We start from the raw sequence: 26,893 nt of genomic DNA, 5'->3' as shown, positions 1-26,893 counted from the left end.
GTACCTAAAACAAGGAAAAGAATGGAAAACATGAGCAGGAAAATCTGTGAGAAACTCACAGATGACATATGGACCAGAGTTAGGGAGCCACTCTTCTAGGAAATGAAGTTTGTTTTCTTCGGGGGGGGGGGGGTGGTGGTGGTGTGTTGTTGTTTGTTTTTGGTGGTGTGTTTTTTTTTTTTCTTTCCAAAGCCCTGATCTGAGGGAGTAACACTTAACAAGTGTGCTTAACTTCCAGTGTGTGCCTAAGTCCATAAGGAAATTTAAAGCACATGTTTAAAGCCAAGCAGATACTGAACATTATTGGGAATTCTAGCCTGAATATGTATTTACTGCTTAGATCTGTTATGGATGTATGCATGTCTTGTATCTTTTTTTGACATGGAAAAGAAATAGGGCAGTGAGGAGAACAATACAGTTCCTGTAAAGGGAGCTTGATTTACATGAAGAAGTCATGATTCTTACTTTATTAGCATTAAAAAGTTTGATCCAGTACTATATTGTTGCATTAGGTCTGGGATTAGATATTCAATATGCATTGGGTTTCAGTTTTTATAAACTGAGATTTGCTGCTGGTAAAACAGAAGACTGGACTATAATAGAGGATAAGACTAGTAATGTTTCTGGAGTCACTAGGGATGGTGTGTAAACATCAGTGGGAGAAGCAAAGCTCCTGGTGCTTGCTAAGGGCATTCTGGAATCTCTCAACGGTAAGAATCGAAGAGTAAAAGAGAGCTGTAGGAACTGACTTGCACAGGAGCACGAGTGCCAGGTTTGTAATGAACAGACTTTGCCAAGTATTGATTCTGAAAATCACTGCAACTGCATGGATTGCTAAGTTGGTAGATGGGGTATGAAAAGTAAAACTGCCTGCCATCAGAATGAGGGAACACCCGTGTTAAAGTGAACTGGTTGTTTCCTTAGACCTAGTAGTAGTTGTATACATGCTCATTGTATACATGCTCATAGAACTGAACCAAATTCTTGTCTTGTTTATTCCTTTGTAGATCACAGAAGTTTGCTAGCTAGTAATAGTGTCACTGAGGCTTGAATATGGAAGTGTGGGTGTTGGGGACATACTGGCTGAACTGTCATCCAACTTTTTATGGGCTTTTTGATATTTCTGAGTAGAGCCTGGTTCTCTGACATACTATAAAAGCTTCTCTTTGCAAGACTTCATGAATACATGATGCTTATTTAATATTAATCTTATTTTGGGGAATTTCTGATTGGTTGTATGCTTTAATACCCAGTACTGGTTGTTTTGCAGCCTGGAATACTGTGGTGTTTAGTTACCTGCACCAACAGTAAGTACTATTGAATACAGTGGAACTTTGTCTAGCACCTTCTCTTTGCAGAGGCTCTGCAGGTTTATCTCGTGCATCTTGGAGTGGACCATAGCAAAAATAGGTTTCATTATATATCAATTCTGACTCTCATACCCAAATGAGGACCTATTGGGTATTGGAATGAATGCCTGCTAGTCTACTGTCAGCATATAGCAGTTCAGTGCATCTTTGCCTGGATCTGTTAAATTTCATAATTAGTCCTCATTGCTTCCATTTCAACTTTCCCAAAATTTCATTCCTATTTTAATTCTACTGTATTGTATAGGATATAAAATGAATTATTTTTCTGTGGTTAATGTTGTCCTTTTGTGGCACAGTGAGCAACTGAGCAATTGAGAAACTCCATAGTTATTCCCTTTGTCTTCTGTTCTTCCTCTTGTGATAGGACTGTTTTCACAAATTCTTCTCTCCTACTTCTCATTTTTTAAATATTTCTTCTGGATACTATTCAGAAGAGTTGTCTGTTTAGAAAGAACTTTAGGATTTTCCTGCCCATGCTATGAGTCTCTTTTTTTAAATTCAGTTGTGTTATTCACAATGCTGTTGTCAGTACTGGAAAATGTGTATGTACCTCTCAAATAATCCTAGCAGTCAAAAGCTCAACAGAATGGTAAAAGGAATCAACAAGACTGTCCTGGTCCTGCTGGAACCTTTTTTGTTTTCCTGTGTGTTTTTTGAGCAAAGGGGTTGGAGCAGATGATCTCCAGAGGTCTCCTCCAACTGGGCTTATTCTAGAGCAACGTTTTCTCCACACTATGCAAGAGGCAGGTCAGTGCAGGCTGCACAGATTCTGCACTGCCTTAAATGGTTACTGACTGGTAGTGGTCTCATGCAGTAGATATTACTTGGGCTGCTTCGATCTGCTTTATCATCATTTTTTTCTAGTTCTGTGGAGCAAATGGGAAAACACAAGCAGTAATGGAAAAGAAACATGATTAGCAGCTTTATAATTCAGTGCTCCCGTGCACACTTAGGTCTTGCATTTGGAATGGCATTATAGTGTCAGATTTATCTTTGTATTGTGAACTACAAATCATCGTATAGACTTGGTAGATTCATCTCCCTCCTTTGTTGTCTATCTTTAAACGTCTTTAAAAATTGAAATTCTCTCTGGATGCTGAAACGGGGTGAGATATAACATAGATTGGTACAGTAGCTTCTCTTAAAACTCCAGTCAACTGAGGACTTTGTTCACTTGTGTATGTCTTGTGATAATGTAAATATATTTTTTTTTTTTTGCCTTCTGCACACAATGCACAAAGCAGGTGAACTGGTAACTTTTCTGGCCACCTGAGATTTTGCTTACCTACTTTTGCAATGTATACTGGAAGACATTTAACCATTTTCCCTTTCTCTCCCCTTTTCAGCTCAGAGACACTAGTCAACTGCTGTTTTTATGGAACCTCACTACACTGCCACGAAGAGCACCAGCTCATCAGGACTGAAAGAAATCTGAGACTGAATTGTCCTATTTTTCCTCTGATATCTTCACCAAGTAGTAAACATTTTTTGAAGGGGAAAGGGGGTAAATATGTTAAAGGTCCCCCTTGCACCCTGTTAGGGCATCTGTACCTAATGTACATTTTCTTTAAAATTTAAAAAGATGTTAGGAAATATTTTATAAAACTTTTTTGCAATAAATGACGCATGAAATTATTAAAGACTATATGACACTTACATGCAAGGAACCACTTGAATTATTAGTATGAAGAATCACTGCAAATAACTGGGTTTTTTTGTAATGTGACAGTCACGTTTGTATGTTTTGATAGGTGCCAGTGATGGAGCCAATTGCCTGGGAAGTTGACTGTAACTTTTGAACTTTTATTTTAATTCTTAACTTTAGCATTGCAATTTTCCATTCTATGAGGCTTAGTTAGTATTTAGTGCAGGTGTTAGCAGAGCTGTGATCTGTGATCAAAAGCATGTCCAAAACCAATTGTATTGTAAAATATGAACAGTCCTGCTATATGAGACCAATATTTCCCATAGAGGTGATGGAAAAGGACAGTGACCACAAACTCCATGTATCTCTGTATTATGGGAAAGCTCCTTCTGTGTGAATATGGTTGCATTTTATTTATGCTATTGTAACACTTAGGGAATTGAGGATTGTGGAATAACATTAAAAAGGGCTACAACGCAGAGAACAGTGTTTTGCTTATAATACTATAACGAGATGGGAATCATGAATGGAGAGTGATTAAATGGAATGGCATTTCTATTTCAAATCATGGATTAATTTTTCCTTTTGACATAAATATCTTTCAGATAGGTAACTAGTAGAGCAAAGGTTTTATTAGTGTTTCTGATGGTTGTTGATCTGAGTTGCATTGACGACTTTGAATAGTTGTAAATCAAAAAAAGAAACCCAGTGGGTTTTATCCATTTTATTCCCCTCCCCCAAAGGTGTTTGGTAAGACTTATTTCAGTGGAGCTTGTGAATGCTGGACACGCTGCTGAAATATTGAGTTATTAAATATTAATTTATTTGTCACTAATTATTTGACATTGTGTGCACACTTTCTCAGCAATATCATTTTTGACAAAGTTCTTAGCAGGGGATTTATTATATAACCTGGGAAAATAATTATTTGTTTTGAAGAAATGAAAATGTGCACATAATCTACTAAAAGACAAATTTTTGTTTCTATAGAAGTGAAAAGACTTGTAGTAAACTCTTCTCCTCCTTACTAATATCCTGATTCGATTGGAGAAAATAGAGTGTCTTTGTCTAGATCACTTAAATAAAGAGATACCTTTCTGAGAGGCATCTGTATCAGCACAAAGGCAGCTTCACAGCCTTCGTGTATGGAGCCTGAATTAATCACATAGAATTTGAAGTTAGGACAACTCAGTTTGGTTTTGATATTGGCACCAGGTTGATACTTGTTAAACAATCGGAGAAGGGGGAAGTGAGAGGCTGAGACAGGCATCCAAATCCAGGATAGGTGTATCAGTGATACACACATGCTGAGGCAGTTCATGCTTTGTGTTGGTTCAGTTTCTATTTTTCAGAGGTAAATTCTGAGTATAAAGCCAGAAATTGAATACTTACTGCCTACTCCTTAAAAAAATAGCTGTATAATGCTGTACAGTAGGTTCAAATTGTACCATTTTGCATAATAAACTACTAATATTTTTTTTTACTTTGAGATTAATGTTTCTTCTACGGTGCTTTTCCTTTTCACCAGTTGAAGAGGATCAGCAGTCTGATCCTGTTCATGGCCTGAGATTTGACTACAAATTAGAAAAATTAAGACATCCGATTTGAGGAAAGGGGAAGCGATTTGATGTCATGTATGTGCTAGCCTTTCACGTCCGCAGACCGAACCCCGATTGTATTGACAATGAATGAGGGTCTTGGCCTAATAAATTACATTTTTATCCACACACACAAAAAAGAAGCCACCAAACAACATGGCACAAAACAGTTTCTGCTCAGGAAAAAGGCCCAGGACTGTAATAGCAGGGTTATTGCACATTGGATTGAAAACTGATTGATGTTGTAAGTAGAAGCCAGTAGTGCCTGCCTGTGTGACATCTGACTCTTAACCAGTGCTCTTATTTCCTCACCTTTGTGAGCACTTGTGCACAGCAGCTGAAATATAAAAAATACAATTGAGAGATGCAGGTCTCTGCATTGGAGAATATGGGTATATAAGCAAATAGCATAAAAATAGACAAGGTAGCTAACTGTATTTGCGTTTGTTTTCACAGAAAGTATTGCAGCCATTTTGTTTGAAACCAGATTTTCATTTTGAAATGAAATTGTCAGGGATATTCTAATGATAGAGAATTACAGTAATGTATTGCTTTTCACTTTTTTGCTTTAGTTGCTTAATATTTAAGCTTTGCTCCATGCTACCTTCTTGTCTGTATATTGAATGGTCACTATGCCTCTTTCATTTTGTAGACTTGAATGAGGAAAATATGATTCACCCTTTAAGGTTTGCTGAGAAGTAAATGATAAAGAATGTTGTGTAACATTTATTCAAATAAAGCCTTGATTTTTTTCAGTGCTCTTTTAAAGGGAAATAATGTTGAATAATATTTTGATGTCATAACTTCCTTGTTTTATCAGTCCTTGACCCAAAAGCCTTTGATTTATGTTAACTTTTTTTTCTGAATTAAACAAAAGATTAAGTTGAGGTTACTAGTCCACTGCTGGAAGTCTATCACCTGGGCAAGTCTATCCAACCTTACCTTTCACCACAGTGGCTAAAAGGTACCAAGTCATGCTCAACCAACCGGATGCTTCCCACAAGCAATAGGAAAAAGCTTTTCCTTGTATAATTAGCAAGAAAAGATTCTGTGTACATTGTAGAGACAGATACAAAGAAGCCGTGGTGGCTCTGTTCCATGGCTGCAACTGAGACACGCTAAGTCCCAGTTAAAGGAGGAAGGTGGATGTCATGGGAAGAGGTTGCCGCCCCTTGCAGAAGTGATTCCCGTGCAGTTGGTGAGGGCTGAGCGAGCTGCAGAGCTGGGGGCGAGCTCAGGGCTCCCCCAGCTCCGCTGGGAAGAGCGAATCTCACTGCGAGCAAATCTCACTGCGAGGTCCGTGCCATCGCAGCGGCAGCAAGGCACCAAGCAGCTGAAACAGAAAAAGCGCTGGGCCCTTGAATACCTGTGCGCTGCCTGCTGATCTTTCCTTTGGCTGGTTTTTACTGCAATACTAACAGTTTCAGACAAGTCTGTCCATTGCAGGTAAGTGTAATTGGGTATTTCTCCATTTAGGGAAGAAATGCCTTGCACTGAGTTGCGTTATCTTGCTCTGGTGCCCTACAGGAGGGGGAGCAGGTTGTGCTGTAACAACTAACTCCTATACTGGCGCTCTCTGTTGCCGGCACCGCGGTCAAAGGAGGGCCACAGTGGCAAGTATTTCTTCAAATGGCAGAATCTGTAGAGTTGCACTCTCCCATTAAATAGAAGGTAGCATTTACATAGATTTTTTCCTCTTGCATTTTTATTACTGTAAAGAAAAGATATCTAATTTTAGTTGAGCTCCAAGGTTAAACAAAAAATAAGCTGCTCAGGTAAACTTGATTTCTAGGAAGTTCTTATTATAAGGAAGCTTTTTTTTTTTTATGGCACACAGTATGCCAGGAAGTAGTGGGTGATACAGAGGTACTAACCCTTTTGTAAGTAAGGTGTTTTGTTGCAGTAACCTGTTGTCAATAGTCAGAATTCTTTCCGAAAAATTGAATTAACTTCTGGAGTGAAGGGATTGTGTGCATGTACACTGTCTGTAGCGACTGTTGTCTTGGCCCTGGGCCTCTGTGATGCTTTTGAAACCAGTTAGTGCCTCCTGTAACTGTGAGCAAACGTCCACATCTGTCTGTTGCTTGGAGCAGAGCTCCAACATATGTGGGGTTTTTTTTTCCTTCACAGGGTTGTTTCTTATTCTGTCTGGATTACAGGAACTCCCATCCTCTTTCTGTCTTTATTCATTCATCCTTGCCGCAGTTCTTCTTGAATTGGTTATCCTCATTAGGCCGTGGGGAGAGGGGAAATCCTGCTGAAATGTAATTGCTCACTAATGGCTTTTCCTTTGTGACATTGTGTTGGTAGCGTCTGGCTGTGGGAGTCTGCTGGATTTGCTGCGTGACTGTGAAGCCCACAAGAGAGGTTAGCCAGACAGATTTCAGAGTTCTGCAATTACTCCACTGATTAATCTTCACTCCAGTAGTTCGGTGACAAAAGTATAAAAGTAACCCAACCTTCAGTGATGAAGCCAGTCCTACACAATGCTGCTCGGTAATAGTGTTTACTGCTGCCCTGAAGCATCAGAAGGGTGATACTTAATGAGGGCAAAAGTGCACAGAGCAGCTGCTCCGTGCAGCTCCTGGCACAGGAGGGTTTTGTGATAGCTTGCCAGCTAAAACGTGAGGGATCAGTACAGAGAAATAAGATTTCTTTTAGGGCGAGACCAATGGGCAGATTTCTTAAGGGAATCGGGTAGATCCATAACAGAGAGATGATGTAGGAAATTCAGACACTGTCACATACTCATTTTTAAGCGTTATGTGGTGAGGAGTGCAGTGGGAGGATGCAAACGGTCACCTGCCTGAAGCCTCATCTGCGGTTGAGGAAATCACACAAGGGATACTCTCGCATTACCTTTGTGCTCCCTGGGCTAATCTCCCCGACTGACAGTATCCTCCAAGGCTGCTAAGAGTGTAAGGGGCTGCTGAGATTTGCATGGCGAGGTCCTTCTCATGCTTTTGTACTTTCTGGAAGGTTGGGAATGCCACCAGGCTGGAAGGATTCTCCAACACGTGAGGTGTGGTTGTGCGTTGTGAGGAGCACCCGTAGTGCAGCAGAGAACTTAAGCCGTTTTGAAAAGCAGCTCATCCCTTTGCTCAATCGAAGGTAAAGCAATGCTCAAATTGCCAAATGCTAATGAGCATGCAAAGAGACTGTCAGCAGCACAACGCAGCAGTACTAGCGAGTAAGCAACTGCCGGGGCAGAAACACGCCAATGTGCATATGGCCTTGGTACAACTGCTGCTCACTTGTCATTTTTTTTCTCTTGCTCACTTGTCCTTGCTCAAGTCTTCATAGGTGGATTTGTTGTTCTGCCTCTTTGTGCAGGGAGGGCGGGTGGAGTCAGGGCTTTCCGAAGGCAGTGCGTGGTGAGCTTCAGCATGTGCTGGGTGGCAGTAGGAAAAGGATCACATTGTTTGCTGGTTCATACAGTGCTGGCAGCTGGTTTTTATTCGCGTTCTGTAGCCTGGTTTTGTGATTCTGCTTTTGCTTTTCCCTTGAGTGTTTCTGTGGTCTTTGTTTTTACTCTCTTGCTGGGTTTGGAGCACAAGCTGTGGGCACACCACACTGGGCAGGCTGGACACCCCTCTGGACGTTTTTTGGGGTGTTCTGAATTTGGGGTAAATATTCAAAGCCCAGGAGGGGTAGTTCTAATTTTGAAATCCAGATTTGCAGCTAAGAGCTCCGCATCTTAAGAGCTTAGGGACTGGAATTTCCAAATGTGGTTGTCTTGGTCATTAAATATTAAACTAAGGCTGTGCCTGCTGGAGGGCTCATTCAAACACTGAAGTACTCTGAGCCATCAGAGGAAGGGGCTGGGGACTCCAGAGTTGTAAAAGGATGAATACTGGACCATGCTAAATATAAGATCCCAGAAATACTAATACTGCAAAGATAGATATGGATAATCCTCTCGTGATTCACTGTTTGCTCTGTTTGCCTTTAGAAAGGCAACATTGCGAATGAGCTGTGAGAACAGGGGCTGGGGTAGCCGTACATCATACACCTTTTCATTAATACTGCAAAATATCAGAAGCCATTGGTCGCATCTTGGCTTAGTAAACTTGCTGCTGGCTGCAAATACCGTGGCCTCAGCTGTATTTGAGCTTGGAGCAGGGACACACAAATACATTTGGGCACAGAGAGAACTGTCGCTTCAAGGGTAGGTCAGGGGCTGTAGCCGTAGGCAGTAAATCCGTCGGCTTCCAGCCTCCTCCTTTCCCAAAGTTTCCAAATACTGCAGTTCCTCCTTCCTCAAGTAGAAAAGTGCCCCACGATGGAGCACCACAGCCAAATAAGCTAATGGAAATGTATCAGTCTTCACCGAGATAAAGAAAGATGCACTTGTGAGAAGCTGTGCTCAAATGCAATTAGGCAAGCAGAGCCCACAGCCCTGCTGCCTCTCCAGGGACCCGTTTTATCGCTTGGCACTCGCCAGCACCACTCCAGGAATACATTTAGGAAGCTATTCCAGCAGCCAGGCACAAAGCTACTGCCTAGACTAGATAATACCATTTCCCCCCCGCTTCCTGACATCTCACTTCACCGATGCGTCAGTCTGCAGCGAGGGTGTTGCTTAGGAGCACCTCCCGCACCGCTGTGCGTGGGGCTGGACCAGAGACAGGCTGCATTTTATATGCCAGAGTTAGAAACGGAAAAGAAAAAAACCTGTCTGACAATGCGTATTTATCCCAGATGAACGGGCATGACTAATGCCTGAGCACTTGAAGTCTCATTTACTGTGGCTGGTGGAGGGTCATGTTCTTGGTCAGCAGCTGTGGGGGACCCACATCCGTGCACCCAGAGACCAGTGCCCGCCCAGTCACTGCAGGGAGCTGACTGATGCGGTGCAGGCAGTACTGGGAGCCAGGACCAGAGTAACAGTCTCAGTCAGGCTAGAATACCTCTTTCTGCTGCGTCCGCTTAAGGAATAGTGGCTTTGTAAATGATCTTCGCGGAACTAGCGGATGAGAAACGGGCAGGTCTGGGGCCTGCAGGCTGGATTCCTAGCTGCAGATGGTGAGGTTTCCAACTGGGGGGGATTACCACTGAACACGCAGAATCAGAAAAATGTGGTTTATTTTAGTTTTCAGTTGTTTTAGAACCTTTAATCTACAAAGGACTTTGCTTTGTCAGGGTAGGCTGTAATGACTCTGGCTTAATGCCACAGCAGCGGAGAGCCTGACAATTTACTGTGCCTCAGCAGACAAACAGGCTAGCCAGAGCCTCTGCTGATAAAAGATACTCCCCAGCAATTACATCCTTTCGAGCAGGAGGCTGCACAGGTTTAAAAAAGATTAAGATGCTGAACAAGAAAATGCTGGGATTCTTCCAAACAGGGAAAGCTTGTGAATGAGCAACGTATTAATGCTGCACATTAAATGTGCCCCTACACATCTTTACCTACTGTTAAAAAGAGGTGGCACTTCGATATAATTGGTTCTTGGCTGCAGCAGCAGGCAACAGAGCTTGGCCGTTGCAATAATCCCTTGGGAATAACACAGCTAATTAAAGCCTAGGAACTGGTGACCAGCAGCTTCTCCTTTCTCTCCAGCTATGTCTGTGCTAATCAGAGGTAGGTAAATCTCAAGGAACTTTTGTGCTGAAATGTGCTAATCAAGGAAGGAAGGATTCAGTGTCAAATGTTGGTGCTCTATCAAATCCTAAATATCCCAATGCAATGAGCTGAGAGAGATTTCAGATTCCTGCTTAATAGCTGGGTGGGAGGGGACTGGCAGCACTGTGCTTATGGTAAGTCATGGGCATGGCATATGTCAGTCCCAAGGCCTCTTTTTCAAGTATTGCCTCCTGCTGCCTCACTTGGGGCTGGTGTTTTGGGAGACAGATCTTATGATGAGAATGGAGAGCTGCTTTTTTCTGTTTGTTTCTTTTAAGAGATGCTAAATACCCCAAATCTTTGGTGAGGTTGAGGGAACTACAGGTGTTCAGCTCCTCTGAAGGGCAGGCCTCGGGACGCTTGCAGTCAGAATCCAGAATTAGCTGGAAAAAAACTGCTTTCGCCCAAGCAGCCTTTTGCAGAAGCACCGTGCTCGCAGGGGTTGGGCAGAGCCTGTGCAGGTCAGGTCACCGATGTTTTATGCCCCTTGAGAGTGCCCTGCAAGCTGAGCTCATTTTGTGGACCTGATTTTATTCTTTTCCTAGGGGAAACTGACGGACTTGGCTTTGCTGGTTACTCCTGATTTGGAACGCGTTGGGCTGTCCTGTTTTATAGCACCTGCCTCAGAGCTGGGTGCTCTGGTAATGCCAGTTAAGGGCAGGCAGCTGTGCCGGACGCGGTGCAGCCAAGCTGCCTGCCAGTCTGCCGCTGAGGGTACAAGTGGTCTGAAGCCATAGTTCATTGCTCCGTGGAGCCAGGTTAATTTGCTAGCAGGGGCGCTGGTCCTAGAGGAGACCCGGGAGGAGAAGCAGTGAGAGGCGAGACGGGACGCGCTGCCCGGGACTCTCGGTGGCGGCAGCAGAGCAGCGGGGTGCGCAGCCGCGGCTGAGGGAGCCCACCCGAGTTTGTGGTTTAATGCCGGGGGTTGAGGGAAGGCGGGAGCGCGCAGGGGTGGGCAGCAGCACGGCTGCGCCACGTACACGCGGGAAAGGGACAGATCCGGTGCATCTCCTCATTGAGGAGCCAAAAGGCAAGAGCAGGAGGGAAGGAGCAAGGTGGTGGTAGAAAGAGGGGACGAGGCCTTGCACGCTGCCAAGGGCAGAAAGAGCCAAAAGCAAAAGGGCGTCCACTGCACGGTAACAGAAACGACCCTGGGTTTGTTCCTCTGCCAACTTGGTCGTGATGCTCTGTCAGGTTTGCTCACAAGGGTACGTGGCGAGGTGCGGCCTTGGGGCCCAGGGGGAGAGACCTTCTCAGGGCATCCCACCTGCTGCTGCAGCAAAGTGATGTCAAATAAAAACAAACAGCATTTTAACAAAGTTTGCGGAGCCCTTCTCTGTAGCTGGGCGGATAGCTGCACTTTGCTGAGGAGACAGTAAGATAAGGCTTTCTCTGGGGATAAGTGAGTGTTTGCTGTCTCAGGAACCCACATACCTACCTTAGAGCTTTGTGGAATGTCAATTCCAGAAGCCCCGCGAGTCGGCCACCACTGAGCATGGAAGTGCAAGGCTGGCTGGGTTACAGAGACCCAGCAAGGGTCTGCTACTGGGGATGACCACAGGAAGGAGAACAGATTGAACTACTGAGCACTACAGGGACCCTGTAAAGTTATTTATAAAACCTCAGCGATTCTTGCGATCCCTTGAATAAATGAAGACAGACGCTGGAAACGGCCGTAGTTCACTGCATGTCTTGGGTTTATGGCATGGAGAGCTCCATCATGGGGAAGGTCATCTTGACTGGGCTGAGTCCAGCATGCAAGCCCTGCTGGGGCAGCTCACCTGCTGGATTTTTAGTAATTTAGGTTTTGTGCTAACTCAAACACCCACTCTGAACTCTCTCTGTGTCCAGGTCTGACTCAGGAGGTGGAGCTGGCTTGAGAGGCAGCAGAGAAGTGGAGGGTGAAGATGGCTCTCTTGAGTATCCTGCTCCTATCACATATGAAGAGGAAGAGGTAGCGGTAACAAAAGTCATATAACCTGAAATTTAGCATTGTAAATAACCAGTACTGAATTATCAGAGAGCACATAGAGGTTTCTAGTTCCTCATTCTTACTCCTAATATTCCTGTACAGTAAGAACGTTTGCACAGTTTCACAACTGAGAAAAATAATGATATAAGCTTTAGAATATGGCAATGCAGTGGAATGACTTAAATGACTGGACTGGCAATTACCTATTCAGGAAGGGTAGGTGAAGGAAGAAGCAGCAGCAATTTTAAATACTGTAGACTAAAATGGCTACCAAATGTCAACAAGCGTGATGATAAAGCTCAGGAAACAGGACTAACGGGCCCACCAGAAAACAGATGAGCTACTTTTCAAGCACCCTTGTAATGAAAAGATAAACTGCTGGAGACATACTGGGCACTCTGAGTTTCCTAAAATTATTTCTAGAAAGGCTGTCTAATATGAGATCCTGGACATGTTACTTTGAGCCATATTACAATGTCTAGAGAAAAAAAATCAGTGTCCTGGAAGTTGGTGGTTATAGACAGAGAGTCTGGAGTTACCCACAGATCTATGCACTTCTACCCACATATAAATGTACATATTTTTTTCCATTTCTACCCCTGCTTAAAAAAAATGTAAAACTAGAAGGAAAAATTGGGTAAACTTGACTAAAAATAAGAAAATGAAAAAGAAAAATGTAAGTTTCTAAGATGCTAGACAAAGGAAATATAAAATATAAAATATAAGACTACAAAATGAGGTAATCTTTGGCTATACGACCAGGAGATTCAACAGTGATATGAAGGCAGCAATTAAAAAATAAAAACAATGCATATGGGAAGACAAAACAGGTAGTGGCTATAAACTTGATGTAAGAGAATACAATCTTGATAAGGAAAGCTTAAAAAAGACATGACTAACAAAGATAAGGATGATACAAGAGAAATTTTAATCTATTAGGAACAAAAGCAGTGCTCAAAATGCGGTGGTGGCCTGTTGCAGACCATAAAGTACTGGTGTTTGGTATTTCTCACTTTAAAGCAAGTGGGATGATGTATTTGCCATTCTGTTAGCAACCAGGCAGAACAGTAACGGGACTGAAAATAAGCCCAGATATTTCACCTAAAATGGCCAACTGGCTCACCTACTTTGCCTTTAATGTGTGCTGGATACAGAGACAGGTCAGTGGAGCAACAGAGGGCAAAGATGACACCCCAGGTAAATACAGGCTGGTTAATCTGACATCAGGGATAGGAATCTGAAAACAGGATCAGAAATCCATTAATAAAGAATTAAAGGCAAACATGCAATTAAAGTCCATCAAATATAGACCTTGTCATTCAACCAGGCTTAGTAAGTCTAATTATAAAGATGCATCACCTGGCCTGGCACTCCACAGCATAGGCAGTATTTCAGATAACGATCTACAATATGAAATAAACGATGCACAAGTGGATTAAGATTGTCTCCCTGACAGATCTCAAACAGTTTGCCACTGTCTTTCAAACAGGGATGTTTCCTGTGAGATTCTGCTCAGATCACTGCTAGACTTCATACTATTTGACATCACTGATGGAGAAGCAAATCTAAAGTCTCTCCTCAAAACACTAGTAAACAACAGCATGGTGGGGAAACACACAGAAAAACATATATTGCTCAGTAAGCCAGGCCTGCCAAACAAAGTGTGACTTAATTTTGCATTTAGCTGCATTAACACAAGGAGGAAAATGTCCACAGCTGTGGGAAAGGGGAGTCTGTATCTCAGCTATCCCAGAAGAGGCTGAGGGGAAGTCTAAAAATTAGCTCATCTGTTGCCAAAAGGGTTAAGACAGTCTTTGAGGGCATAAACAAGGAAGAAGTAAGAATGTCATGCCTTCTGTGTAGAGCAGAAGGGAGACAAATCTCAGTGTCAGTTCTGATGTCCCTTCCTAATGTCAAACAAAGGAAGGTCCAAGACACAAACATTATGGAAATGCTGGAGAAAGTTCTTTGTAAGGAGAGACTTAAAGCAGCTCTGTCTCTTCAGCTTATGGAGAAGACCAGCAGGCCCCTTCATTACTATGCAAACATGTTCAGGGAGAAAAGGCCAGGTACTAAAAGGTTTTTTATTTTGCAGGCAGAGTAAGAAGGAACAACGGCTGGGAGCTGAGGACAGACAAAGTGGAAAAAAGGCACATGCTTGTTACAATAAGGGTGAGTAACTATTGGAACAAATTAGCAAGGAACTCATTGGTTTAAGAGCACTTATATTTAAAAGATTATGTTTCATAAAACATTTTTTTCCCTATTAGAGGTTGTAAGCCCAACATGTGTGACTCAAAACACGCTGGCACTGTGGTGGCATTGTGGCCAATTATACCAGAAGGAAGTACCAATTACCTTTCTGGTGGCAGCTGTGATGACTACTTTAGACATAAAAAAAGAATCCCTTAAAAATAAAGAGCGAAACAAATACAATTGTTCAGGATTTGGACAATGCAAAAGGACTTCTTTCAGGCAATTAAATGGAATTCTACCTAGAGGAGAACTTGCTGTAATGGCAGATAACGCATTTTAGAGGTTTCTGGTTTAGCTAGAGAGTGGCACTTTAAGTAGGTATGACCTATACATTTGAGTCCTCAGTAATAGTTTGCCCAATTTCTAGTGACACTAACCCCCTCTTTCACACAATGCAATTAAATTACAAACACAAGTGTGGAAAGCAAATCAGCTGCAATCCTTCGGCTTCATTTGTTCTTCCCTTTATTTTAAAACTATAGGTACACACCAGGGAAGCTGCACACTTATTTGATGTTGTGTTTGCACAGCAGGTAGTAATTTCAAAAGTTCTGTTGTGCTTTTATTTTCCAGAATAAGTTAACCAGCCTCCACCCAAGAAGGCATATTTGCAGCCCTCCAGCACTTTAAAGTTGTGAAGCAGGAACAGAATGGAAGGAAGAAAATTTGTCACTGAACTCATTTGTAAGACGAGTAGCAGGTTGCTAAAAGCCACCGCTTGTAACTTTGCACAACAGCCATACACTGGTAAATAATAAATATACACACACAGTGTGTGTAAAGATAGCAATTAATTGGTAATAACAAAGATATATAGAAAATTTAAAGTATCCATAGTAGCTTCAAAGTGGTTCCATTTATGTATGTTCTAAGGGTGTGTATGTATGTTGCAGTTGAGCGAAATCCAGGACACAGACCTAAGCTGCTTCACATTCAGTGATGCAGGACTAGTGCTAATGTTGGTAAATGAAAAAAAAGCCTAGATGAACTCCTTTCCCCACCCTTCAGCCCTTGTGGAAAGTTAGCTACTGTAACTCAAGTGTCAGTGAACTGCCTGGCTCTAGGTGCAGACAGATTGTACCGCTTCCAGGCCCAGCCACTTTTTCCACTCTCAGGCAGCATGGAGCCTGCAACAGCAAGAACTGACATCTCTACCCGGCCCGTGCTGAAGTAGGAGCTCTAGGGAAGCAGGATTCAGACATACTCGAGTGTCTCGGTCTGGGCACAAACCAAGCTTATGAGCTCCAGCACTGCCTCTGGAAGCAGCTTGGACACCTTTGCTCTGTAGCATTCCAGGTTTCAGGAAAGATTATTAACATTTATACTAGTCCCAACACTCTGCCCAACCCAGTAAGTGTTCCCAACTCTGAAGAGCTCAGTTCAGAAAGCAGAGTGGTTTTACAGCTAATTAGTCTATCTAGACCTGCACAGCCTCTTGAGTGTGAGCACACTTCTCCTCTCGGCAGTCTCCCTCATACCCACAGGGCCCAGCTAAGCTCAGCCTTCCGCCTGGATACTGGAGTCTGACGCACCCAGCCTCTGGCTGGCAAACCCTGCTCCAGCCACTGCTGCCCTGTGGCTGCTCTGAGGAGCAAAATCTTTCTTTAAAACCTCCCATCCACACTCCTACCTGTTTGCCCAAACTTTTTTAGTAAAGGAAAGTCAGCCTTGCACATTAGACACTTTACTCCAGTAAAAGCACGGCACAGTTACAGTTTCAGCATGTGGAAATCCTAGAGGCTGTTTGCTCTTATTTACTTAAGTGACATTTTAATTATGCAGAAGATGTTAAAGGCTGCACAGGCCTCACTCTGAATTAGGGCTTTTCTCTTCTTTTGCCAATGACATTTTAATTCCCATAGACTTGATACACACTCACTGCAGACTTGAGATTGTGGTTACCTGTTTGTAAACTCAGTCGAAAATGCAGCAGGACAGAGTTAAACAACAATCAAAAATCCCCTCCACAGCTGCAGAGACAAAAGGAAAATAAAGCACCAAGAACACCTTAGCCTGAGAGACTATTCCTTTCAGGCATATCAGTGTAAAGACTGGAGCTCTGTAACTTCAGTCCTTAAGTACACACAAAGAGACTTCGTGAAATAAATTTAAGACAACTACTAATAGCCAACAGGCAGCTACCACTAATTATTTAATTAATCATGTATTGAAATCTGCATGGACACAACTGAAAAAATCTGCCCCCAATGTAAACATTTCAGCATCGATATACAGAACAGTAAGTAGTAATTACAGAAGACACCCCTTCTCCAAAATCTGAATGAACTACTTCAACAGTACCTAGATAGATAGATAGATAGATACTTCAAAGTCTTCAAGGTGTAGTACACTATGAAGATCCTTTGCAATCAACTTTAAGATCACTTATTTGTTTGCCATTATGGATATCTGCAATATGAATGAATCTCAGACAAGCAAGTTTAATTAATTTTATGGTAGCATTACAAAGTGTGTGTGTGTGTGTGTGTATATACACACACACACACACACACACATATATATCTATACACACAGAGGCACAAAGTTTCCTTGTTATGTTCAGAAAAATTAATAAAAAGTAAAACTGTGGTATAAGAGTGACCTGAGGTTAATTTACTGATATTGCTATCAGCAAGACAAAAAAAAAAAATCAAATGCTTCAAATTAATGTCTTGCAAGTATGGTATTTGTGGGTGGCTATAAGCACTTTTAAAAACAATACCACCATGGGAAGGACTGAAATAAGCCAAGAACTCACAAACCAAACCGACAGAAATACCAAGCCTTTATTACAAAGAAAAATTATTCCACAGAAGAGGTTGGCTTGCTTCCATGCATGCTGTCAGTCATATCCACCTGCTGAGTGTGGAGAAGTGCTTCTGCTAGATTCATTAATTCCCCAAGACACCATTAGGCTTTGTTCTTGGCTACAGGTGCGTGGGCATTTTGATTCAACTGAATTGCTTGCTAGAATTTTGTTGCCAGCATTGAATAGGCCAAAATAATGAACCTGACTGTTGGACGAGCCAAACACCGCAAGGCGGGGGGGAAATAATCACACACTGGACACTTATCACTAAGAGAAGTCAAATGACTTATTTTACATCCACATTGTAAATAATTTCACAAGCAGGGAAATGAATATGCTTGAGTCTTATCTTCACTTGGGGAGTGTGAAGAATGTTTGCTGAATCCTTTTATTGGTACGTGCAAGCACACGGTCACGAAGCCTGAAAGCCAGCAGAACTAGACTAAATTAATGTTATCTATTGTTGTTTGGATTTTGAACAAAATTGATCGAGTATGAACCAGTTGATGAATCCTGTTTTATCTGGAAATTTTCTGTTGACAGGCCAAAGGGGCGGAGAACCAAATTCCCAAGATCCTTCAGTTTGCCTACAATGAAAAGGAGAGATAACATGTTAAGTATTAAGCAGAGGGAAAACTCCCATTGAATTATGCCCAACTACACAGTCCAGCTCTATTAATTTATGCACTAATTTAAGGCAGATGCTGTGGAAATCTCTGCAGTTTGTTGAATATTTAGGCTCTTACATGAATTAAAACATTCCCAATTGTGATAAAGTTACTGTCAAACTTTGGGGTTGAAAACAGATCACCACGCTGGTTCTGAACGGTTTGTCAGGCAGCCCTGATGAAGAGCCAGTGGCTGTGGACAGGCGTGGCTACACGGTTACAGCTATCCAGAAGCACCTTACTTCCTCAGTTATAAGCTCTTCAGGCACGAGAGTTTAACAGCTCACAAAAAAGCACTGGTCTCCCCTGTACTTACGCTTGGATATAACTCTGATAGCTGCCAACATTCATTTTTCTAATGCAAGTTTTTCAGTTCTGGTCACTTTTGATGCAGCTACGGCTCTATAAACAATCAACAAACAAGCCAGTTTCCTAGACTACCAAAAGACACAATGAAAGCCAAAGTTCAAACTGCTCCTTTGTAATTATTAAAAATCCCTTTCTAAATGTGTATATTGATATAAAGAAAAACAAAACAAATTCATCCTTGCAACTGTGTTTGTACCTGCAAACTAAGTAGTTCCATCGGAAGCATACAACTTCACAGCCATTTTGCCTGCAAAAAACTCAGCATGATGTCATGTGACATGGTATCATTAACTCACTTTCAAAACTACAGCTCTCCAGGACTAGTCTACTACTGCTAAGAGCTCTAAGCAACTATTGCTTAACAACCATTTTTAAATATACATAGGGTATGACAGTTAATAAAATCTAAAGGCTTCTATCCATATATATGTATCATACATGCTTCCTGACTCTAGAAAATGAATCTTGCTACCATCTATAAAAGGGGAAGGACAACAAAAGGACACCATTTTTAAAAAGTCATATCTATACAGAGATGACAGAATAGATAAAATGCATGAAATTAAACAGGAAGCAGAGGTAACAACTTCAATGTTGACTAAAAACAAGCTGAGTCCCTGGCATGACAAGACAAAGGAGGAAGATGGTCAGTTTTCCAAGAAAAACATTATTTTCCTCCTGGCTTCAATGCAGAATTGTAGACTAACTTCCCAAAGAACAAACAGAAGAAGTTTTGACAAGTTTAAGCCTACCCTAGCTTTGCATCCACAGGCTACACACCACCTTTCGAAAAGCATTCTACCTTTACGAGATCTTCAAAGCAATGGATTTTGTTTTGCTGGGAGTTTTGTGCGTGCACACAGTGGGGAAAAAGTGATGACAACAACAATAGCTGGCACACAGGAAATCCAGTTAAGCAACTGAAGTAGTCACAATCATGTAACTAAAACATGCAAATGCCACACCTATTCCTATTTGCATGTGTGTGCTTTCTGCAAGCCATCTTAAGTCATGAGAAACATCTGTCTTATTCTAGTCATCTTCACCTTTATTTCGATTTCTAAACTAACATCTAACTGCAAAGTCATACGAACACTTATCATTTAGTTTCTTTGCTTTTTCTAAGTTCTGTTTGTTCAAAAACCCTGTTTCTGCCCAGCAGTGCAATCATGACTACTGCTATTTAAGTAAGTTTCCTCACTACAATGCACCAGCCAGAATTTAGTTCACGCTTTGTTGCTAAGCCATACTGAAGCGGTAACTTCACAGCAGTGATAAAGTAGTATAGAAACATAAAGAGCAAAGCCATATGTAAGTTCTTTACACAAAGAGACAAGCAGTATTTAAGTTGCATAAATGGAGTACAAACAGATGAAGAGATTTGCCTTGCATGACACTGCAGGCCTGTGACCGTGCTCAAAACAGAAATCATATCCAAGTCCGAACTTATCCCATGGAAGTACGCCCCTTATCTCTTACAATCCGGCAACAGCTCAAGTCAGGCTGGACACCATCACCATAAATCAAAATATGCTACTTTTTCAATCACATTTCCAAAACTGAATTTGGAGCACGAGGTGCTTTTTTGAACACATTCACAGAAAACACAAAAAGAAACAACAGCCAGGGAAACATGTAAATATTTTATTCTAAGGAACAACCAAGTCCTGCATAAAGAAACTAACAGCACTACTATGATACTCCTAAATATGCCAAAGTAATTAAGATCTTGCATCACAGTGCTGGTTCACAACTGGGTATCTTTCAGAGATCTGTGTAATTATTTTAAAGCAAGATTGGTCTTTGAGAGTCAACATGGAAATTCCGTGGCCTCACACAGGAAAAAAAGACAACCTTAGCCTACAAAAGCAGCTAGTTGGTAAGACAGAATTTTTCTTCAATTTGATTTTTTTTCTGTGTGGATTAACAGATGAGGTGGTTGAGTGATCTGGCCAAAGTCATTCCAGTGAGCGGCTCAGCTAGGATTAGCTTCTTTGTACTGGTGGTGTGGGTTTTTTTTTTTTTTTTCCCCCAAAGCTACAGCCTGTTTAAGCTAAGTTAACTATTAAGTTCATAATTTTATACTGCATCCTAAAAGCATTTTGGTTATAAAACTATAAAGTTGTTCATAGCATCTCTATGACTGGGATGAATAGTTGCTATTGTACTTCTAGACAAACATTTGGTCATTGCTTAGCTTCAGGTTTGGGGTGAGAAGTGTCTTTGTCTACTGGTGGAAGAATCCTGGCATAGTCTGGCATTGCTAGAGCCAGTTGTAAACAGTTCACAAGTTACCCAGGCACTGCAGCTGGCTCAGGAGCAGGCAGACGAGTTTGCCTGTTTCAGGAAACCGTGAAAGGTCTTTTCTAATTGGAGTTAGTACGATGGCTCTTTTCCGGTCATACTAGAGCCAATAAACACAGAACAACTGCCTTGGTATTCTTGCTTGTAGCTAGGCCAGCTCTTTGGGGGAAGCTAAAGACTATATGATAAATTTAATACTTTATTCTTCATCTCACTGGGATTGAATAATTAAAACAATACAGTCATAGGTCACCTTCCTGTTCTATCACTTTAAATCCACATACAGCAATGCCTTTTGGTGCAGCCACATTTAATAAATTGTTAATGAAGCAGAAGAAAGCCTTGCCTTTTCCGGGAACTCAAGCCCAAAGCACTGCTCCTGCTGTCTTGGCGCACATAAACCCATCATTGTAGGAAAGCACTGTTTCCTCCTCACCCACTCTCCTTTCATCCCTAAATTAAGATCTGTAGTTAAGTCCAACCTCCCCCTCCCCCCAAAGAAAAGCTCTCTTAAAACAGAGGCTGTGTGTGAAGGAAGGAAAAAGGCATGTGGAGCTGTGACTCAGCTGCAAAGAGTTCTCAGCAGTGAAACACTCATTTGTCCCCAAGCAGGGTCACATTCTCCTCTCTCAGACCATATTTTCATGGATGTTGTTACTTATATTTTAGAGAGCTTATGTCTACTTTTCACCTGGAACTCCAGCATGTTAGGTTTCTTCGGCAAAGCAATATTCAGAGGTTAACAAGAAAACTAACTGGTAAAAATCAATTTAGGGCTCAGAAGCCTGTGATTCATTACTCACCTAAACTGCAATGTAACATCCTGTTGCAAAAGGCAGATGCACAAAAAGATTTCTCACTATTTACATTAAGATGGAACTGCCAAAATTAATTGCTGTTCAGTCTTTCTGGCAATAATTCTAGTATACTTGCTAGTGTTAATGTGGTGTTTGGAAGTTGAAAAGCTATATATTGTTTGTGTTAAGAATTTATTTTGTTTTTATAAAAGACAATTTCCTGATGAGGTCTCATCTTTGTATAACTTTCTATATTACCAACATTTCTTAAGCAATTAAAAGAGTGAGGGCAAATACTTTTCCCTTCCCTGGAAAAAATAGCTCATTAGTCCATTAGCTCTGGTTTGAACTATTTAAAGTGACCTCCTTGTACACAGTATTGGGGTTTAGCAGCTTAGTTGCAAATACAACATATCCTTCAGTATAAAAAAAAAAAAAAACAAACCCCAACCAACCAACCAAAAACCCACAAAAAAACCCAAACCTAATTCTTTAGGCACTAAGCCTAATAAATATCTTTGCTGATCTCACATAGCTGGAAAAATCTCTTATTGGCAGAAAGGCCCAGGTGATATGCTCTGATAGGCCTTTCCATTAATCATTGGTAATCATTGGTAATCAAGTACATTTCACTATTTTCTGGAATCCACTCATTGATAAATTAAGCTGAAAGTCCCAATAGTGTTTAATCGGATTTGATGAACTCTGTGTGTGTAAGATGGGTTACACAGATTGGCATATGTTCCATCCCATTTTTTTTACATCCAATATAATTGGCTCCCCTCTAGCCATGCAGAACACGGTATTGTCACAGCCCCCAAGCTGCTAAACCTTGCTAAAACTATTCCAAACTTCCCCTCTTCTCAGACCCTCTCCCCAAAGGAGCTCGTCCTAGTTATCACAATAATTATAGTTTCTCTAAACAAGACTAGCTTGTTGCACAACAGCTGGAAATCTTTGGCTTTAAAGTCAGAAGAGAAATAAAAAAGAACACAGAAAATGGTCAGTGTATGTTCATCTCCTGAGCAATTACTAAGGCAGTGGATGCTCACAGTACGAAAGCATAAAGGGAAAGACCCACATGGATTTAAAAGCTACTTTCAAAGTGTGCTGTAAGTTAAGCTTTCATTAATGTGAAACTCAGAGGTTAGTTCATACTGAGCAAACTTCAGTGGCAAGTGGCAGCACCAACCTGCAAAGGTTGTATTTAAAATATTTTCATATTTTCCATTCAAATGTCAGCTTTGGAAAAGTTAGACCCTTGAAGAACACACAGCAGAAATGGACTTGGTCTGGCAACAAAATGTTTTTTCTAGTGACATCAACTTCATCAATCACATGCATTACCACTTGCATGCAAGAATTCATAGTTAGGTAGTCTGGAAGAAAAATCCAGCCAAGAATGTGTACTCTGATTTATTTACACACAATCACTTAAGAAGTGGTTTCAGCTTCTGAGAAAACTATGTGGTAATGAGCTGTAGCACTGGAAAACAGGAAACACACTTGGGGAAGGAAGAAGATGCACTCCATTTATTTTGGTTTGTTTGTACACAACTCCAGTTTTCATGACAGTGTTAGTTGGTTATACCAGAACTTAGTTTTATCTGAAAGAATAAAAGCCTAGAAAAATGACATTACTGGCCAATTCATTGACTAAAATAAGAATTCAATTCAATATCCAAACTTCAAAGGAGCCAAAGCATGAAGTGTGACATTCTTTCTAAAGATTTTGTTGGTGATTAAGTTTAGTGTCAGTGCTCCTGGACCAGGCCTAGCCTGGAACTATTAGGATGAATCTGACTTGCTCTCCTGGAACCAAAAAATCTGGGGTACAACCCAGACACCTGCACTGACTCCACTGTGAGAAGGTGGTGGAATGAATCCTTGCACACCTGGCACTGTTTAACCAGTAGTCAGATAATCTCCTAACAGATTACCACAAGAAATTGTCTATTCTGACACAGTACTCAGTTGGTAAACAGCATTAACAAAGTTCTTGAAAAAGAAAAGTTGAAACAGCTTAAAACAAATACATTGTACAACAAAAACAATGCAAAGAAATCTCTTAACCACCACACTATATCAAGTTTGTCTTCTTTCACTCCTTCCAGAACTCCCATCTAATCCCCCTCTTCTTCAATTGTAAGGGTTTTTCCTTGACCTCAGACAGAACAGCAGCATTTTGTAAACCTTGGGAAGCATTTCCTTCCCAGGCCCTTATTGTTAGATCCATGACATCACTGCTCTCTCTCTTACCGACAAGATACAGGGAATTTTATGACACTTAAAAAAATTAAGTCTGGTTGCTGCCCATATTCCTAACTTAATTTCAAGTGTTCTATTAAGCGAATGTATTACAGAAAAAAACCCTCAATTTGTGTTACACTAGTGATCATAAGCAGTGCTAAGGATAACCTGCCCAATTCACACTATATAATTTTAATGATATATGTGACAATTTATATGAATCCTGTCACACGCAAAGGTTGTGGATGAACATAGGGTTACTCCACTCTTAGTCTGGTTTTCCTGTCTGTTTACAACAGTAAACATCAATGTATCTCCTAGCATGTATGTAACATCATTGAGAAGGGATTCCTTTCTCGAGAATCCCTGTATAAACAGACTGAACTGGTTCCCGAAGACCAGTTCAGTTCTGAAATCCTAAATGCCACTTGATTAACACTTTTTAAAAAGATCACATCTAGTCTGAAGTCTAGGCAAAAATTAGCAGTACAGAACTAGGTTTGTAATGGCAATTTATAAAGCTGGATTTATTGTTTCAATATAGTCCCTTGTGATTAGTGAGGCCCTTCAGACATTGGTAACAATGCTACAAAGGGAGAGTTCAAAAAAGATCAGGAATTGTTTTCATATTACTTTGTGTTGAAACCCGTCCCATGTCCTACAAATGGGCATGATCCTTCTGGAGATTTTCTGCATTTGTCATTTATTTATAGCACTATCACACTTAACCTTCTTTATTTATGGCTTCTTTTAAGTACAATGGTGGAAACAGAATCTGATGATGTAAAGCTCTAGAAAGCCTCACTGCAACTTTACTAGGTCAAAACAGGTACAAAGCAAGAGCTAATGAGATTCTGTGCACAGCAAGGAAAAAAAATAAAGAAAAATATCAGCTTCAGCATAAGCCCTTAAAACATTCTCTTCCCAAATATTTTAAGAATTAGTGTTACAGTATACAAGACAGACTGAGTTTATTTAACCTGATTCTCTGCAGAATAGCAAAACAGTCTTCGCCTTTCCCATCCCAAACCCTCCAAGCCTACTCATCTTAAAAGAGCATTTCATCTACTATTGTCACACCTAGAATAAGTAAACAGATAACTACTGAAAGCTCTTTCTGAAACAGGTTAGGTACAGTTAGTTTCTTTTTATCTCATACTGTCATTTGTCCTTGCTCTTTTGTGTGGATTTTCTAAACAGTACAAATGAAAAGATTATATAAAAACAAAACTCATTTTAAAAAGCACCAGAATGTCAGCTTGGCTTATGTAGTGTCTGAACCTGTAAGAATTAACGAATCCTATTAACTAGGAGACAGTAGACAACGTTGACAGCAGTCTTTTTTTGGGCAGGAGGTTCCCCCCAAAACTGTTAGTTTAACCATAACACTGAGTGGTGCAAGGAAGTGCTTTATACTTCACATTACACATGAAAACCAATCTTGCTTGGGCAATCTTAATTAAGTAGTTATCCTTTTGAAACGCATCAATCCAGTTAAGATATTATCCAAGCGATACCATACAACATGATGATGGGGGCACATACATTCAAATCAGTTATATTAATTAAATTCTCTTTTTACAAAGAAGTAAAGTCAATAGTATCCTTTGGTACAGAATTGTAAAAAGTCAAGAGCCAATGAGCTATGCAGTTAGGAAATCTAATTCCACTCCTAGCAAGGCCAGATGCCTGTTTGTAACACTAGGTACACCTAATTCAGCCTCCACACAAACAGAACTGAAATACTATATAAATCAAAGTAAACATGAAGACTTGCAGGTCTATAGGTCAGAAGTGCTACAAAAAGAACCAAATTTATTTCTTCAGACACAAGATCAAACATGCTCAGTTATTACAGTTGGTTGACTTCTTTTACATAAAGGTTTAGTGAAAACCCCGTTTTATCCCTTTCATGGAATGGTTCCTTTGAAGGTTTACTTGCAGAGAGGAAGGGCAGAGTAGTTGGTCTGTTTCAAACCATTTTCCCCTGCTTTTACGTGCATCAATATTAAATTGTTTTAGGTCTTGAGTATTTCTTTCTTTAAATTAAACTAATAGCCTTTTCTGTATGGGAGAATTATTTGGCTAGAACTTACTGTGGGTGAAATCAAGCAACAGAGAACTACGAAGAAATCAGGAGTTTTGTTTAACACAGAACAAGTATTTCCTTTAAGATTTACCTTCTTTAAATTTTATACAAGAGATTCTACTCACGCATTTTTATTTTTCTAGTAGACTATGAAGATTATAATGCAAGTTATATGTACACGCTACTTACCTAACATTTCTTTCTTTAATTTTTCATTCCGTTCTTCAATTTGTCTAGGTAGTCGCTGTGGAGGGAGATAAAAATTGGAATCAGACCCATGCTTTCAATAAGACTGTAGGTTAAGCTTATGGAATTTTCATACACATACCCAGGATACACTGTTTATGGCTTAAAACGAATCCTTATGTCAAACCACACTTTCATCTTATTTTGGAAACCTGTAATTCATCAGTTCATATAAACAGTAAGTGTTGTAACTTGTAAGTGCAGGTTTCATACATTTTTACTGCTAAAGAACAGATCTGATCCGTTTGCTTGGGATTTTAACTAAAAAACTTATGGAATTTAAGAGACTTACAATTAAAGTATATTTTAGGCCTATCTCCTCTGCTGTGTGCATTAAATTTGGTAAGAGAGACTAGAGGAACTAAGCAAACACAGCACTTGACTTCTGAATATAAACACAGGTGTAATGAGGAAAACATCCATAACGTCAGTTCTCAGTAGCATCACACTTCAGGGAAATCCACACTGTGAAAACATTAATATCTTCTAAATACAAATATTTTATCAGAAGATAACTGAATTAACTGTCTATGAACTTCAGGACATAGTTTAACTAGCAGCATCTTATTATGCAATACATGGCAGAGTTCTAAGGAGGACAGGGTATTACAAATGAGGGTCTTGATTCGGCAATTGATCATGGTGGGGGGGACTCCAACAGTTCATCCTATTAGTCCAAGTAACAGTTCATTAACATGCTTTTTCCCTCCTCAGAACTGGCACCAGTGTTAAAAATCTGTTGCACCATCACAGACCAACTTACCACATTTCTAATGAGCATTATGTAGCTGCATGGACTATGCATTCCTAATGATTTGAGATTCCCATTTATGCCTAGAGCACCTGTGACTCATCGTCCATCCTTACACAGTACTGGTCTTTTGCTATATGATTGTA

General features: G+C 40.8%; 2 protein-coding genes and 1 long non-coding RNA gene across 4 annotated transcripts in view; 2 read left to right on the top strand and 1 right to left on the bottom strand.

Moving 5' to 3' along the window:
• PWWP2A (PWWP domain containing 2A) overlaps window positions 1-5,446 on the top strand; it is a 31,873-nt gene extending 26,427 nt beyond the window's left edge. For both annotated transcript variants that reach the window (XM_075509887.1, XM_075509889.1), the window contains exon 3: window positions 2,717-5,446. Coding sequence is in view for 1 of the 2 variants with exons in the window: in XM_075509889.1 (XP_075366004.1) it covers window positions 2,717-2,730 (14 nt within the window). In the remaining variant the exon portion in view is untranslated. The remainder of the gene's footprint in view (window positions 1-2,716) is intronic.
• A 4,054-nt stretch (window positions 5,447-9,500) lies between these two features.
• On the top strand, window positions 9,501-15,946 carry LOC142413472 (uncharacterized). Its single transcript, XR_012776821.1, has 4 exons — window positions 9,501-9,638; window positions 12,088-12,190; window positions 14,304-14,380; window positions 15,038-15,946. It is a non-coding gene; the product is annotated as an uncharacterized LOC142413472 (long non-coding RNA).
• A 1,284-nt stretch (window positions 15,947-17,230) lies between these two features.
• The window catches only part of TTC1 (tetratricopeptide repeat domain 1), a 32,969-nt gene continuing 23,306 nt past the window's right edge, over window positions 17,231-26,893 (bottom strand). The window contains exons 6-7 of the mRNA XM_075509875.1: window positions 25,940-25,994; window positions 17,231-17,860 (exon numbers count right to left, since the gene is read on the bottom strand). Coding sequence (XP_075365990.1) covers window positions 17,727-17,860; window positions 25,940-25,994 — 189 coding nt within the window. The 3' untranslated portion in view covers window positions 17,231-17,726. The remainder of the gene's footprint in view (window positions 17,861-25,939; window positions 25,995-26,893) is intronic.

This window comes from Mycteria americana, chromosome 8 (genome assembly GCF_035582795.1).
Source record: "Mycteria americana isolate JAX WOST 10 ecotype Jacksonville Zoo and Gardens chromosome 8, USCA_MyAme_1.0, whole genome shotgun sequence".
In the NCBI taxonomy this organism is placed as follows: domain Eukaryota; kingdom Metazoa; phylum Chordata; class Aves; order Ciconiiformes; family Ciconiidae; genus Mycteria; species Mycteria americana.
The sequence above is the reverse complement of the archived record's forward strand: the minus strand, read 5'-3'. Positions and strand labels throughout refer to the sequence as shown.